Genomic DNA, 17,576 nt, shown 5'->3' on the forward strand with positions numbered 1-17,576 from the left:
TTCTTTCAACTCCTCGCGGAACCCGCTCCGCGGGTCCCGCTTCGCCCTTGGTTCTGTGTCAGCGCTGCTGGAAGTGCGCTGTGTCTCTAGGATTTGCATTGACTGAGCCTCTGTGGCGGTGGTGTGGGCAGGGCTGCGAGCGTGGTCAGGCGAGGACTTCAAGTCCCAGGAGCGCCTGACCCTCGGCATCACCAGCAGCTGACCCGCTCTCCCTGCTGGCTCCTCCCCCGCCTCAGCGCGGCTATAAACCTCCTCTGTGACACCGCAACGCGGGAGCGCGCGGGAGCGCGCCGGGAGAAGCCCGGGACAAGGGCGGGACCGTCTGAGGCCGTCAGAGGCTGAAGAAGGCTGGGCTGGGCCCCCTCCCTTGGTTCTCCGGTATCAAATTAGTGTGTTATTTCATTCATAGGCTTGCATTGTATTTTAAGGCTTTGTTTATTAGGTTTTATATTATATAATTGTTCTCATTTCTTTTTTTCCCCCTTTTTAATATAAGCCTCATGACGGCTAAAAAACTACGCTCTGGGCGAGTGATTGTGGGGAGATCTGGGTCTAAAACCAAATCCAACCCTCTAAGGAACAAAATTGCATCTTCCATGCAATTGAAAGGTCAATGCCAGCTTTTCAACTTATGGGACAAAGGGAAAGATAAACCCACTGATTTGCAGTCCCCGAATGAAATTTCAGGTTCTAACGAATCGGTGCCTGTTAACGGGGTCATTGATGTTTCCTCTAGTTTAATCTTGGCTGCTAGTCAATCTTTGCCTATTCTAGTTAGTCCCGAAATTTTAAGGGGTTCGCCGCCGGCGTCTAACAATGTGCATCTGAAACAGAAGGCTCCCCTTGAATCTCTGGGTAATATGCCCTCAAAATTTATCAAAACTGTCCCTTCTCAAGTTGCACCAATGGATGCTCCTAAAGTTCCAGTGAATATTGATCTTTTTTCAGCCGCGTTGGTTAAATCCCCTGTAGTAGGGAATGATTTTACACTGCCTGACATTGATTTAACAGCTCATAGGGCGCGGGTAGGATCGGTACAGGGGAACCCTAAAGGTGAACCTTTAGAGGAAGCAATAACGATTTCAAGTTCCGGTCCTCTAAGTAGCACACCTTCTAATAAAATAGATTTTTCCCTTCCACAATTAAATTTTACATCTTGTTCAGGTCAAATGTTGAACAATGTAGTGGAGGGATCCCCAAATATTAATGGGAGGTTAATCTCTAATTCTTTGTCCTCTTTGGAATCAATTCTCTCTTCGATTTTAAGTCTGCTTGAAAAGTTTGTGGGAGGTTCGGAATGTATTTTTGACACGGTAACGCAAATTTTGCAAGTTCTCTTGTTAAGTAAAAATGAGTTAGTGTCAGATCTTCCTATTCCATCGGCCTCTTTGTTGGTACACCCGAAAATAAGCGCGCCCTCCGCTTCGGCAGTTTTGGATTCAGCTGTATCTTCTCCTTTGATAGAAGGACAAAAGGAAAAGAAGCCGGTAGTTCTTCTAGCTGTTCCCAATCCTCCCAAAGTGGTTTCGGCTGGTGCTAATTGTATAGCTCTAATTAGCGACAAGATAGAGGCAACAGTAACTTCCCCTCTCATTCCCAAATCCGAAATTCCATCTCTTTTTCCGATATTCTCCTTGCCATTAAGTAAAGAAGAGGAGATTCCTAAAGTAAATACGGGATTGATGGGAAAAGAGAGTCCTGTGAAACACAAAAAGACTAAAATAAAGAAGAGGAAACCCATTCGAAGGTTTGCTAAGAAAAGACAGAGGAAACTTTTCTTTGATAAAAATGCTGAATTAAGTATGGATGATTCCCCGCAGGTGGAGCAGTCTCCTCCATCTCATGTAGAAGTTAGGGTTGTCTCGCCCAAAGAAAATGCCCCCTCCCCTGGGCGAGGTCCTATAAGCTTTACTAATCCTTTTCTTCCCAAGGTTTCCTACCCCTCCGCAAATCCTTTTTCTTATTGTAACGTTAAAGCAGGATCTGGTCAAGTAATTTCTAAGGTTTCCTCTCCTTCTGTCATCCCGTTTGCGCCTCTGTTGAATCCGTCAGCAAGACCCTTTCAGGTTTCATCCTCAACGACAGTTAGTGTCCCAAAAGAAAAAATAAATGTGGATACGTTATATCTTGATTTCTCTCCCTTATTTGAACCTGATTTAATTTTAAATCGTTCTACCCTGTTGATCTGTTTCAAAGAGATCGAAGGTCTGAAATTAATTCAGACGTCCGATTTAGATATTGTATTTCTCCTTAATTCCTATATGGGGAAACCATTAAGATCAACTAGGGTGAAATTTTATTCAAAAGTTGTATTAAATCTTGTTCTACAGTGGGCAGAGGAATTACAAGTTAGAGGGATAGATGTCATGCCATACTTCGGGGAAAAATGTTCTCAAAGTATTGTTGCTGATTCTTCAATATCACTTCCCTTAAATACGGGAGTGCAGTTGTCGGATTGGTCTAATTCTAGATCAGAGGATCTAAAAATCTGTGTGGCTAAGAATGAAAGGCTAGTTTCATACAAAAATCCTCCCCTTAAGCAGACAGTGAAGGATGATCAATCTAAATGGAGCTGGTTACCTGGAGTTCTAGCGAGTAGATCTGCTCCCGGTTTTAAACATCATTCCAATTTTTAACAGAGAGCTGAAATTTATTTCATGGAACACTGCTGGATTCAAGGATTATAAGGAGAAATTGGGTTTCCTACATTCTCAAAAGGCTGACATAATCTGTTTGCAGGAAACATGGGTTGAAGGAAGATTAGCTTTGGAAAAAGATTTCTTTGTTCTGGATTGCAGTGCAACCAGTACTAGAAGAGGCCATGCTAAGGGAGGGTTAGCATGCCTGTTATCTAACAGATTGCATTGGAACTATTCATATTACTTAGATCCAGGAAAACTGTTTCAAGCAATAATGCTAAAAGATGTTTTTGAGGATTGCCCTAATAGATTGTTGATTGTGGTAAACATTTATATTCCTCCCAATTGTAGTTTTAATGCTGGTCTAAAAACTCTGTTTACTTTTTTAACTAAAGCGTTTGATATCTCCCCTACTCCGCACGTGTTAATGTTTGGGGACCTAAATTGTAATATATCTAACTGTGGGTTGGAGTTGTTTAGAAATATTTTATTGGAAGAGTCTCTGAATATACCACCAGCCCAGTTTCCCTCCAAAATTAAAATTAACAAAAGAGGTAAAATTATATTAGAGGGTCTACTTAATGTTGAATGCTTAATAGTAAATGGGAGGCTTCCATCCGACATCCCGGCAGCTTATACTCGTAAATCTGAAAAGGGAAAATCTATTATTGATTTTATCATGGTAGACTATGCCGGTTTTCACTTATTGAAGGATATGAAGGTCATTAAGACTAATCTTAGTGACCATAATGTGTTGACGCTTTCTGTATCCGTTAAGCTTCAAAAAGCAGATCCGTGGAGGCTGGATATAGATTCTGTGAATTTTGACTCCAGCTCAGGGAAATGTTTTTGGAACCCTTGTATTGTTGGAAATCTGATGCCTCTTTTGCATTTTACTGTTGAGAATTTACCCCTCTGGGAAGGGAGAGTGCTGTTTTGTTTTAATAATTTTTTAGATTCTGTAACGGCTAGTGCAAAAAAGAAACCAGGTCTGAAACAATCCCTTGTGGTCCATCATCCACTAAGGGCTTTAAATAGAGAAATAAACAAAGTTGTAAGGGGGCAATTTTTATTCTTTACCCAAGAAGCTAAGTCTAAGTTACTTATCTTAAAAAGAAGGAGAGTTAGGCTCAAGGCCCGCTTAAAACGGTCTAAGGAAGATGCCCTCTGGATCCAACTGAGGGAAGCTTCTTATAATGGCCAAGCAAAGACATTCTGGTCCCTAATTGGCAAAGGTTGTGGTACCAGAGCCAGTCCTACGCCTATTGCCATTGAGGAACAGGTGTGGGTTAATTATATTGAGAAGTTGTACAGTAGCAATAATTTTCATGTTTTAAATGTTGAATTGGATAATGACTTACGTACACCTGACTGTCCTACAGAAAAGGAAATTGAATGTGCCATTAAGAATATGCGCTCCTCTGGTGCGATGGGTCCTGATAAAATCCCAATTATAGTATTAAAAAACCAGAGCGAACTTTGGAGTAAAATACTCTTCCCAGTGTTTAAATTTTGTTTTTCTAGTGGAACAGTCCCCCCCTCCTGGAAAGGAAGTATTATTGTCCCTTTATATAAAAAAGGGGCACGAGATCTACCACAAAACTATCGTCAAATAGCTTTGCTTGATGCGATTGGTAAGGTCTTTGCAAAATGTGTGCTTACTTTAATGAATCAATGGGTATTTGAACATAAAATCCTTCCCATGGAGCAAACTGGTTTCAGACAAAATCACGGAACTCTTGATAACCTGACTGCATTACAAGTTATCAATGAAAAATATGTGAAAGTCCGTGGTGGTCAGGTATATGGCGCATTTATTGATTTCTCCACCGCCTTTGATAAGGTAGATAGAATTTTGCTTTGGAGAAAGTTAGTTAACTTGGGTATGCCTTCATTCCTTATTAAGTTAATTCGCGCCCTTTATTCTGACACTTGGTGCAGAGTTTTACTTGGAGGTGAACGTGGTGTATCTAAATTAATTCCCACCTCCAACGGGTTGAAGCAAGGTTGCCTTTTGGCTCCATTGCTATTTTCCTTATATACAGTTGATTTACCCGTCACTCTCTCTGCTTGCGCCGGTATTGCCCCGTATTTGGGTGGAGCTCCAATTGCATGCCTTATGTATGCAGATGACATCCTGATTTTGGATCTCACCCCAAAGGGCCTGAACAATCGGCTGCATGCATTGTCTGAATATGCTGAAGGCCATTTCTTATCTATAAACACGGCAAAAAGCAAAGTTATTTGTTTTTCTGGTAGAAAGAAACCTAAATGCCTTAATTATCCATGGGTTGTGGGGGGGAAAAAACTGGAATGTGTGAAATCTTATACCTTCTTAGGTAAAATTGTCACTTATAATTTAAGTGACAAACAACACATTGACAAAAACTCTTGTAAGGCTATCTCGCAGGGAAAGAGTTTAGTTTCCCTATATAAAGCCACAGGTAGAAGGCATTTTTCTATTCTTTTAGATGTTTTTAGAGCGAAAGTTCCTGCCTCCCTGTTATACGGTATTGAGTTAGTTGATCTAAAAAAGTGTAGTTTTTTAAACTCTGCGGAAGGGAAAATTTTACGTAGTTTAATGTCTGTAGGTACTGCAAATTCAACTGCCTCCTTGAGACAGGAGCTGGGTTTACGTAGCAGCTGGGTCCAAGGTTTGGCAAGTATTATACGTTGGGTAGTAGCTTTATCTAAAGGTGAACCTAATACTTTACGAGTTCTTATAAAAAATGAATTATTAGGATCTCTTAATGACTTCTCACTGATTGTAAAAAACTTCAGATTTGCCGTGTTAAAATTGAAATTGGATGAGGAGACTTTATTTCTATTGTCCTCTCTCCAATTAAAAACGGTTCTGAAATCAGCCTCCTGGGAATTGGGGTTTTGTCAGGATAGAGACCTTTGTCTAGCAAAAAAAGGTTGTACGCCTGTTATTGAATCTTATACCCTGCGGAAAGCTCAACCATATATGCATTGGAATATCTCCCATGGCGCTAGGCGCCTTGTGTATTTATTAAGACACAATTTGCTTCCGCTGAAAGTTCTACATGCCAGCTGGTTTGGTCATTCGGCACGCTGTGATCTTTGTCAATTGTATGATCAGGACTTAGATCACGTCATGTTTGTCTGTCCGACATTGATGCCTTGCAGGCGTAGATGGTTAAGACCAATTTGCTTACAACTCAACATATTATCTGCTTCTTTGTTTAAGGCTGCCTTGATTAACCCACCTAATGAAATGTTTGCTTTTAAACTGTACAACTATTTTAAATGTTTTTTGGACCTATATTAAGATGTCTCTTGCAATTTTGATGGAATAACATTTTAAGTATTTCTTGTTTGTATGTATATGCTGTTTTATGTGGACCTCATAAAGAGTTCCTTATCATAATAAAATAAAACTTGAAACTTGAACTTGAATAGAAGAGATATTCAAAGAAGGCCAAATTGTTTGCCTCCGTATCTGGAGTGCTGTTTGGATACAATACTTGCATACAGCAAGTGACCATGGAACTCACGCTGACGAGATAGGCTTTTCCTGGCACCATGCCACAACAGCTGTGGTCCATTATTAGAATATAACTCCTGTTAGAAAGTTGTCTAAAGAATGGCTCTATCTGTGTTGCAGGAGTGCCGTGCAGGTGACATGAAAGGTTATTTGAATACCCATCGCAGGCTCCGTGCAAGTTAATACCTTGACACTGAAGTATAACGCTTAGTGATCGTTTACAATTTTTACCACTAAGAAATACATTCTTTTTCTTTTCACTGTAACATGTGTGTGTATAACAAAATTTCCATGTTGACTTGATGTACCCTTTACCCAACCTTTCATACTGGCCCGCTGGTATATTCTCTTGGCAGTATTTAAATTGGAAAGTTGTTATCGGAATTGTAATTATTCTGTGTATTATCCATTCAATGACAGGTCTTTCTGACATTGTCAATGGTAATCTCTCACGTTTTTCAATGCTCAGAATCGTATAGTCTGCTCCTTTTTGTGCCAAGCTGATTTGTTTATCAGTAAGGTTAAAGATAGAGAATAAAGACGTTGTGTTGATTAAACGCCATGGTACGTAGTCTGAACGCAGATTTTGCAACTTCCAGCCAAGCTGTACAATAGAACGTAATTGGGACTGACCGTGTTGTAACATTAGTAAGTCCTGCTCTAATATATTGATAGCAGATGATACAATACTGTACAGTGTATATATTCTGGAGGACAGAGTCGTTAACCCATTGTTCACAACAGAAAGTGATTTTTCCAAATTAACACGATCAATTTCTCGTATTTTTTCTGCTGTTTCAATTTGCATTACTTTCCAAGCTTCGTTGTACGCAGCGTATATACCGGCCGCTATGAAACGTTTTTGATGCTGTTTGCGTGGTCCCATTATGAAATCACACAAGTCAGCACCGTCTTTAAGTAAAGTCAAGTGTTGCTTAATTTCAGCCAGTGTGGATTTTTTTAGCCACTCAAGGCATAGTTTGCCTACACTGTATGTTGTAACTATCCCTCGATGTTGTCTCTGGGAGTATCTAGGGTCTGGCCTGGTCATTTTTAACCCCTGTGTTTTGTTCAGGAATCTATCTTGACAGTTATTTGTGTCTGTGGGCCAGATCAACCATTTTTTCCAATCAGGATGTGTTCTGTTTTGGTTAAAAATATGGGATACGTCTATCTCAACATCTGTAGTGCTATTACTGTCAGGTGTTGGCTTTGGAATAGACGGTTTGTTTAAATCTTTTATCTTGGCTAGGCCAAGACAAGTAGTCTGTTGAATGGTATCATTCAAGAATATTATTTGTTCTGGGATCATGCAGGCTCTAAATAATGCTTCTAAACCTTGGACCTGCCAATCTTTGGTACCCCATATGGTTTTTGTTTCAATGTTGTTTTTCCAGAAATCAAAACTAAACGTATTCATTTTTTCATAAAATGTTTCCGAATAGATCAATTTAGTATTTGTCAGCATTGTTTTTACTCCTGTCTTATTTAACAGTTTGAAATAAAACGTTTCTGCATCACTTGTGTTAAACCCTGAGAAGTATGGGAATTTCTCGTAAAATGTTTCCGAACTGCTTTTAGGTGGAGTTGCACAATGTTCCCATTGATTATAATTAAAAACATTTCTAGGTTGAGCAGATTTATGCAAATAGTGATGTGCAGAGTGATTATAACAATACATTTCTTCATAATTTGATGAACCCTGTAAGTAATCATGTTCTGTAAATTTTGCTGACATTACTAAATCTGACATCATATCATTAATACTTTCAAATTCCAATCATCAGAGAATGTACTCGGTTTTACAAAGTCACTTAATGAAACCTTGAACTGATGTGGATATTTCAAGAGCTCAACCGGGCCATAGATTTCATAATCCGTTTTGTCCCAGGCTACCCCACCGGGTATTGGATTGGCTGTGACATTCACTGATGATAGTTCTCTTTTCTCGATGTGAGATGACTTGTGAGGCTTTAGGACCAAGTTGATGTTCTGACTTGCTGTGTCCATTGTACTGTATTTTCCCTCAATGAATTTTCCCCAACAAAGAACCATGATGAGCCAAAGCAGGAGGAAACGTACACCTAACACAATCAAAAATTCAATCCATGGAGAAATCAGGTAGGTTTCTTTGAGTTGATGAAAGAATTCAGTTATTTTGTCTTTAAAAGTTTTTATTGCTGGCGTTTCTTGCGGTTCGCTTGGATCGTCAGAAAAGTTATCGAAATTGATGAAGTAGCCAGATGCAGTTCTGTCAATTGTTGGAATTGCTTCCAGATTTTCAGTTCCTTTTGCATTTTTTGTTTCATTAGCATAGTCTGAGGCTACATCGTTGTAGACAGGTGTTTCTTTACGAACTGTTGCAATTTGGGTTTCAAGAGGCATAAGTTCCATGGCTTTGTTGCATAGTCCTTTTTTATTCACTGCAGGTTTATCAAATGTGATTAGTCTCTCAGTTTGAACCTCTTGTATTGTAGCAAATTTTGGTACTCTGCTATTTCTTGGGAGTCCACTGGGGCTACTACTTATTATTGGCCACATGATTGTGGTGTTACCAGGTCGATGGATACAACTCGGTTCCCCTTTTTACCAGCAAGGGGCGGTAGCACAACTGATCTTGTTGCGCTGACAGCTAAGACAGGTACTGCTTTTCTGTAAGAAGGCCCAAATTCCTTCTTCACCGCGATCTTCTCTCTGACCAGATCCCCAATCTTTGGAATCCAGACAGGCCTTGCTGGGACAGGTGGTTTATCTTCAGCGGCTGTTGGCTGCTGTTTTAACTTTATGTTGCTCAAGCCTTTTCTTGTTTCATTTAAGTCCTGTAAAATAGCCAAACGATCTTTGATATCAAAGCATTTTTCTTCTACCACTGAAGTCTGACTATCAAGGTCCTGAATATACATTCTAGTCCCGAACAATAGTTCGTACGGACTGAAACCTTTTACAGAATTTCTTGGCAGATTATTAAGACTTCGTTGGACACTTGTTGACTGTTGGACCCACCCATCACCCGAACCTAATACCCTCGCCGTTATAGATTGCTTTATGTCCCGGTTTTTTCTTTCCACTACCGCATTTCCCTCAGGATGGAAGGGACAAGAGTACCGCAATTCAATGCCCATGCTGGTCATGGCCTCCTCGTAAGCTCGAGAGCTAAACGCAGGACCCTGGTCAGAATGTAGCATGGCAATTGCGTATGTGCCGATAAGGACTCGCAAATCTTTTATAACAGTTCTGGCGTCAGCCGAGCGCTGGGGCCACATCCAAATGAATCTCGTGCAGGAATCCACTATGACCATGATGTATTTATAGTTGCCATCCCTTTGTAAGCGACCACAGTGGTCCAGGTAAACACAAGCTAATGGTTTATCTGAGATTAGAAGGGGCGTCTGTTCTGGTTGTTTCACTGTTGATACTTTCGTTCTTTGGCATATTTTGCATTCTAGAACATAGTTCTTAGTTTGTATTCTCATGCGCGGCCACCAATATCTCTGTTTTAATAATGATATTGTGGCGGAAACACCAGCATGTGCAGAAGCGAGCCCTTCGTGTGCCGCTGTAATCAGTCCTAACCTGTGTTCCATGTTTGGAATTGCCCTATCCCCCACTCGAGGGATTCGAGCAAAAGGAACATTATTCGCATCAGTTATGTATGAGTACTTTACTGGAAAGCCTTTCGGGAGTGTTTTTCTATCACTTTTTACTGACACACTGACAGCTTGCATCGTATCGCTGTCTATTTTTGTTTTTGACCGGGTGATAGCAGCTACGGAAGCCGTTTGCACAGCTGCCTTCGCTGCTTCATCAGCCAATGAATTCCCCGCAACGTGAACGCCATCACGTTGATGACTCAGTGTATGTATCACGTGAGTTTTTTGTAGTTCTTTCTGTAAAAGAACTACTTATTCCCAAAGCGTTTTATGCTTGATTGTGCCACCTTTTGCATCTTTGAAACCGTTTTGAACCCAGTTCTGCAAGTATTCATTATAAGACTGAACGCAGTAATATGAATCGCACACTATTAGTGTGGGGAATTCGCGATCGGTATTTTCAAGCGCCATCTTAAATGCTAGTAGTTCAGCTCGCTGAGCTTTACAATCTCCTAGAGATTGCGTTTTAGTGACCAGTGGTCTAAATTTTCCTTCGTGCCAACGACCTTTAACAATCGCGCACGCAGCACTGTTAGCTTGTTTACCCCCAACTACGGGTTGTGCTGATCCGTCTGTATATATTATACAGCCGTAGTGTTCTAGAGGCAGGATTTCGGTCAGCAGAGGACATTCATATTCATATTGTAGAAATTCTTGTGTTTTCAAATTAGGATCAAGCTCGTATACTACGTCTGTTGCAGCAAGAGAATTAACCCATTGTATCCATCTCGGATGTAGTGCTTTAGCATTTGGAATGCTTGCTTTTGTTACCGCTTCTAGGGCTGGTACTGGTGTAACGATTATTATTCGTTTACCTTGTGCTAGGGCTCTTTCTTTTGCTACAGCAGTCTGAACCGCAGTTAGAATTTTTTCAGTAGAACTGAATTTTATTTCAGCTTGTGTGTACAAATGTGATTTGTAAGCTATTGGTACCGTTTCTACCTCATTAGAGGTCAGGTACGTGAATCCGCATCTTCCTGGGATGACTCGGATTACAAGGTTGCGTATGTTTTCGCGTATTTGTAATTTAGTTTTAGCTAACATGTCTGTTTGCAATGATCTTAAAATTTCTGTGTGTTTCTGAGTCCAATTGATTGGTTTGAAATCAGGTTTTATTAATTCATAGAGAGGTTTAACCCTCTCTGCATAATTTAGAATGTATGTTCTTCCGAAATTCAGGAAGCCTAGTATTGATTGTAAGTTCTTGAGCGTTTTAGGTACTTGGAGTACAGCGCACTTCTCTAAGAAGTTGTCTGCTAGGCTTTTGCCTTCACTTGATAATTCATATCCTAAAAATAGGACAGTTAGATGGGCAATTCGTGACTTTTTAAAGTTGAATTTGAAACCCTCTGCTGCGAACCCAAGTATTATGGTGTTCACTCTTTTCAAGTGAGTATCCAGGTCATCATCTGTGAGATAGATGTCGTCGACATAGGATAATGCCTCATCATCATGTATTTGTAGTAACTCTGTTACCCTTGCTGAGAATAATCCTGGGCTATTCTTGAATCCCTGTGGGAGTCGACAGAAATTTTTTCTGTGACCCCATTATTGAGAAAGCGGTCAAATACCTGCTTTCAGGTGCAATGTTTTGACAAAAAAATCCATTAGAGATGTCTAATGTTGTTTTGTACTTTTTGCGCACAATGTTATTCATTAGTGCTGCGCTGTGTGAATTTTGTACTGCAAATGTTTTGCAACATGAGTTAAGGTGTCTGTAGTCCAAAACTAGACGATATGAATCGTCTGGCTTGGAGACAGGAAACAAAGGATTGTTCATTTGAGAGGTGCATGTTTCAATCACCCCTTGGTATTCAAGTTGATCTAAGATCTCCCTGACTTGCTTTTTAGCTTCTTGCTTAATTGGGTACTGCCTTTGTGCAGTGAGTTGACATTTTAACTGGATTTTATGAGGAGGAGAGTCCTCATCCCATCCTACATGATTTTTGAATAATGCAGGAGCTTGGGCTACTGCCCATTTTCTTGCATATGTATATTTTCTATGTATTGGAATATGATTTGAGAAGGCAGGCATAATCATTTCTTCGCCATGAGGGCACTCCCTGACAAACTCTGGTGGCCAGTCTTTCTCAGCTAAAAGGATGTCATAGCCTTTTGAAAGATTATCCCAAAAGAGACCTCTTACTTTCCTGGTCTTATCTCCCTCTATACGTAAAGTTATCTCGTATATTTTATGAGGTTTACTAACCCTGGTATCCGCAGTTTCCACCTGAATGTATTCATTCGTGTCCACTGTCTCCAGAAGATTCATCAGGATCTTGCGAGCTACGGTCACTTCTGCTGCGCTGTCTAGCATTGTCTGGGCCCACTCTCCGTTTTTCAGTTGTGTCCTCAGTATCCTCGGCATGTTTAATTATTTTAATACTGACTACCTTCTTTCTTGGAAATTGTAATTTTTTACTTTGATGAGCAGGTTCCGTGCTCTACCCTGTGTTCTGACCGTCCTCTTCTTTCCGATTTCTGAGAGGAAGTCTGAAAAGATCGAGAGGGACATGTATCAATATCTTGATATCTATCAGGTTTTTTCAAATTATCCCTATTTCTAAGGTTGTATCTTTTCTCAGAGGGCTCCCTCTGGGGAGACTTGTGTCCTTGGTCCGGAGATCTTTCTCTCCGCCGAGGAGACCTTCCTCTGGACTGGAATCTTTTTTCTTTGGGAGTGGATTGTTTATTTCCATCCCAGCTCTTTTTTGGAGTATTTAGATTATTTTTAATAAAGGTTTTTTCAGGATTTTCAGTTAGTTGGGGTTTTACTGGTTTCCCACCCAAACTATCTCTACCTAGTTCTTCATAGGATTTTTCTATGATTCTGGCAAGTTCAAATGGCTGTTCTGCTATATCTGTTTCTTTCAATTTCTAGCGGATCGCCACAGATGCTGCTTCTCCTTTTATGTTGGCTAATAATATAGCCGAGACCTGCTTGAAGTCTTTCAGTAATTTCAAACCCAGAGTTAAAGCAGGTTCTGGACCGTATTCATTTTTAATCTGTCTTAGCACATCTGGTATTATCACCATAGACGGAACACCATGTGTTTTTGGGTAAATTTGAGCAAAGACTTCTGCCCCAAGTGTCACAGTCCTCCACATGTGGTGCGATCCCCATTGGAAGACAGATAGTCAGAATTCTGTGTTTCTCAGTAGGTGTAGTATCAGGAAATACTGCCTCTATTTGAGTTATTTTTTGTGCTGACCTGAATGGAATTTGTTCCCGTTTTGTGGGTACTTTACCAAGACATGATTGTATGTTCTGTGGTGTAATTTTGTTTGTGTTCCCCTTATGGGGGGTCAGCTGTGGGATGTTAATAGCTGGTTGGACTGTTGATGTCCGCATTACATATTGGACTAATTGTCTATGTATTTTAATTAGTATTTTTAGCTGAGCTAAAAGTTCCCGGGCTGACATTTTTTCAATGTCTGGATGTGGTGTGTACCTGGCTAGAACCGGCCACGTTGCTCCTGGTCTACCTAGTGGACCGAGCCTGGTGATGTGATTGTGATGTTTTAGGGCGCCTTTAAACCAGAGCAGGTGCTCTTGGTAATTTAATGGGATTTCAACATCCTCGAAAGGAGTGTATACATCCGGAGGTTCCTCTATTTTGTAATAGTGGAATTCGTGTGTTACAGCGTTTGCTGCTGGAAAGTTTATCCATGAATAGAATACCTCTGTCTGCCGATATTCATGGGCCTCTACCACGAATATGACTGTACCACCTCGTGATGTCAGTCCATTTTCTATAAGTTTAAGAGTTATAGTTTTTCTTATGTTGACAGGAATGAGTATAACATTCGGGTCATTGTCTCGGAGACTTGCGTCATCCGCTAGGAGTTGAGCTGCTATTCTAGCTGCCTCCTTTTCGTCTTCACTTTCCCCCATTTTACTGACAGAAAGCTTTTTGTTGCAGATCAAGTTTCAAGGAAACAAAGATTAGGTGCACAATATTTTGGAACACTGTATCCTTCAACGTTGACTATACCAAAAACTATACACAGGAATCTCTTCCTACTATGTTCTGGCGGATTTTAACCTTTTACCCACTCCAGACGTCTTTTGGAGTATTTACGGGAAAAAGGGTTCTGTGTGAAAAAGCACGACTGAGTTACTCTAGTGTCTTGCGTTAGATTATCGCCTTACCAAACGTTGGGCGCCATGTAGTGTAGTTCCTATATTCCCAATAGGCTCTGTGCATTGGAATAATATAAACAGCAGTGTAGACGTAGGACTGAGGTCATCTAGGTCTCTAATGACTATATTAGACTTAAGGTTTGCCAGCTAGCTCAGAGGTCACTAGAAACTTTCTCGAATAAACGAGGAGGAGTTTAACCTCCCTGGATAGACAAGAAGGGATTAGCTTCTGACAACCATAAAACATGACAACTTTGCTCCCTCAGAATAAGAGTGTATCTCTAGAGTCGTGTGAAAACAATAGACCGCTATTTCACTCAGTCAAGTGTGCATACTTAGTTTCACCAGAATGCAGATAAAAGAGAGACGGGTGTTTTCAATAAAAGGTGTTATTTATTGAGCAGTCTTCTTTCTCATGCAAGAGAAATGAATGGCCACAATTGCAATACTTATAGTAAAGTAAAGTGCGTACAGTAAAAGGAGTATTATGAAATAATACTGTAAAAGCATTGATATGGTTTCTTAGCCATATGATACTTTAAAATAGATAATAGATATACATACATATATACATAGACTTACGTACTCAACTGGTGCTTCTAAATACGCCTACCCCTGGGTACCTGACCTAAGCCTAATACGTGGGAAGGAGTAAGTAAGTAGCAGTTTAAGTTAAGTTGGTTTTGCCAAGAATTTGACTCAAGAATTCTCTTTAAGGGTTTAGTCAGCTCCGTACCTGGGTAATAGAAAGCAGGAGGTCTGGTATCTGTCTCTCAGGACTCGATATCCCAGTAACCCGCAAGGGTATCTGGAAACACCGGAGCTGGATTTCTCGGCAGGAGAAAAGACAGCGTCTCTCTCAGTGCGTCAAAGGGGAGGGGCGGCGTCCGTGGGCTCTCGCATCAGCTGGGCTCTCGGGCAAGTAGATAGCCGCTCTGCTCCAAACCACCGTGTGTTTGCTTAAGGCAACGCTGGTATATTTATACCTGAAAGGTGCCGGGTTTTGACGTAACGTTGGACATAAGACGTCAATAAAGATGTCACTAAGAACTGCCCGTTCTTACAGTGCTCACAGGAGTTCTAGGACGAAATCAAAACAAAAGCAATGGGGATTTCCCAGGTTGCTGGAGGTTTGGTTTGTTTAGAGAACTCGTTGTGCTTTCTAGGAGTCCGGGGAAGTAGCCTTGCTTAATGTGGACTGCATGGGCTATGACCAAATATGGATATGATTCTTATGCCTTTATAAGGATATTATTTATTATAACCGTACAAGGGCATAAAATAGAAATATCGAATTAGGTTCCTAGATAGAAACACAATAGCACTTGTTAAAACACGATTTATGCTACACTACATTGTTAGTCCCTAATGTCTGCTCAATAGCAGAACCATCATTAAGTCATTTTAGCTTGATATTTATTGGTACAAATTCCAATTCGTTAAATTTCTTCAGGTTATGGTCTAAAATACTATATGCAGACTCATAATGTTTGCGTGTAGCATTTGCTGGGCAAATAAGTCTTTCTGAAGTGCTTTCCTCACAAAGAACACAGATGGACACATTTGTTGCAACAACATTATCGTGCAGAACAGCTTGACCACTGATTTTGAGTGTTGCAATAAGATATTGTTTCAAAATACTACTCATTTAGAGGCATTACAGAAGACGTGTTGAATCTGAAAAAATAGAAATGTACATAAATATATAATACATATTAAGAAGTGTTGATACATGTCAATAAGTATGAATTACATACATCGAATATATAACAGATTTTAATTTTAAAGTTTTGTACATGCTTTTGGCAGCCATTTTGCTTTTATACTTATGATGTCCCAGTCTAGATCCAACATGCGCATATACATAACATGCACTGACGTTTACACATGATCCTTTGTGCCAAATTTGACGTGAATCTGAAAATGTTAAATCATTTTTTGATATTTGTCGGCTATCTTGAATTTTGATTAGATTATATGATGTCATAGGCAAGGTCCACTGGGGGTCTTGCTCTTATATGATTACTATTACAAAGGCAAATGTCTGTACCAACTTTCTTATAAAAAGTGAACAGTTTTTCAGTCTAACAGCTATACTATTTTGGGGTGTGTGTTTCACATTAGATAGATAGATTTTACTGATTTTTCTAGTCAAAACATTAGCTTTACTCTACACCCCACCTTTAAAATCGCAATATCTTTAAGGTATAACCTGTCCATACTCAGTACATGACTGCTTAGCACTGTGAAGCCCGAAAGGCAGCGATGCGCTCTACAAATCCATAATATTAATAATAATGATAATAAAACAAAAATTGCTCTGGCTTCATTGTGCTAGTCCCAGAAAGAAGCGTTTCAGGATACCAGTGTTTTTATCCATCGCCACAATAAAGCAAGGCTTACAGGCTTTGTTGATGCTTGTTTATCTGCATGTGGTTTTAAATTGAGCATTTATGTTTTTTTTAGGGAAACATGGATTGAGAAGGAAACCATATTCCGAACCATAATCAAACAAGTTCTAAAATATGACGTCAGCAAAAGTAACCCGTTGTCTCCCACGGTGCTGCCTCAGGCCGACTGCCTGCTGTTACCACATTGTTTGGAATGTCACGTCACAGACAAAGATGGGTTTTGCAGTGCCCTGAAAAATGTCTCATCATTGTTAAAAAAAGGAGGGTATCTCATACTGATAATTTGCTCTGAAGCAACGTATTTCATGGTTGGGAGCTTCAAGTTTCCACATCTATGTATTGAAGAGGGTTTTGTGAAGAAAGTGCTTGGTGATGCTGGCTATGACATTGAGGAGCTACTTGTGTTGCCTAGGCAGGTTCAGTTGTTGCATGATGTGGCAGATTATCACAGCTTTTTATATGTTGTCGCTCGCAAACAATAAGTTGTCACATCTCCGGATGGATCATAATTTATAAACAGATATACCACTCAAAAGAGGAAAAATACAGGATTTTACCTCTCTACTGAATCAAACTTCTTCTGTTTCTGCTCTTTTAACCCTATTGCTGCTGACACCAGCTGCACTCTGCTCCCTGTCTCTCCTCCTCATGCTTGACAATCGACTCTGTTTGTGCTGGTGTCACGCTGTTTGCTCTTTGGCAGGGTCACTTTTAGTTGATTTCACCATATACTCAACGTACAGCATCATATAAATTGTGGCATTGATCACAGAGTTGAACAATTTACTTGCTGATAATGCAGATTTGGGGTGAAATGTATTTAATGTGTTTCAAACGTTTCTTCACTTACAGGGTCAAGCGCTGTTTAGGTGATGGATCTTTGCCACCGTGTTTTGATCCAGAAACTATTTCATCATCACAACAATGATTATAAGTTCAGTCAATGATGAGAGTTTAAATTTTTTTTTAAATTGTATTTCTCATTTAAGAGATTAGTTCCTTTTCATTCAGATTAGTCAATACATCTTTAATAAGTTTACAGAAATCTCATTAAAAGATATGGTTAGAACAAATAGTAAAATAATGCATCAAGTGTGTTCCATGAAGTAAGTAAACCATATTCTAAAGAACAGAATTCGTATTTAGAGTAGTAGAACTAAAGAGTTCAAGTTAAAAGGAAAAGAGTGAGATAAGGAGAGCATAACGCTCAAAACACAATTTAAG

At 40.0% G+C, this 17,576-nt stretch overlaps 1 protein-coding gene across 1 annotated transcript in view; it reads left to right on the forward strand.

The window, feature by feature from the left end:
• LOC144769883 (indolethylamine N-methyltransferase-like) overlaps nt 1-16,834 on the forward strand; it is a 99,226-nt gene extending 82,392 nt beyond the window's left edge. The window contains exon 3 of the mRNA XM_078654082.1: nt 16,408-16,834. Coding sequence (XP_078510208.1) covers nt 16,408-16,834 — 427 coding nt within the window. The remainder of the gene's footprint in view (nt 1-16,407) is intronic.
• The last annotated feature ends 742 nt before the right edge of the window (nt 16,835-17,576 follow it).

This window comes from Lissotriton helveticus, chromosome 1_1 (assembly GCF_964261635.1).
Source record: "Lissotriton helveticus chromosome 1_1, aLisHel1.1, whole genome shotgun sequence".
NCBI lineage: Eukaryota > Metazoa > Chordata > Amphibia > Caudata > Salamandridae > Lissotriton > Lissotriton helveticus.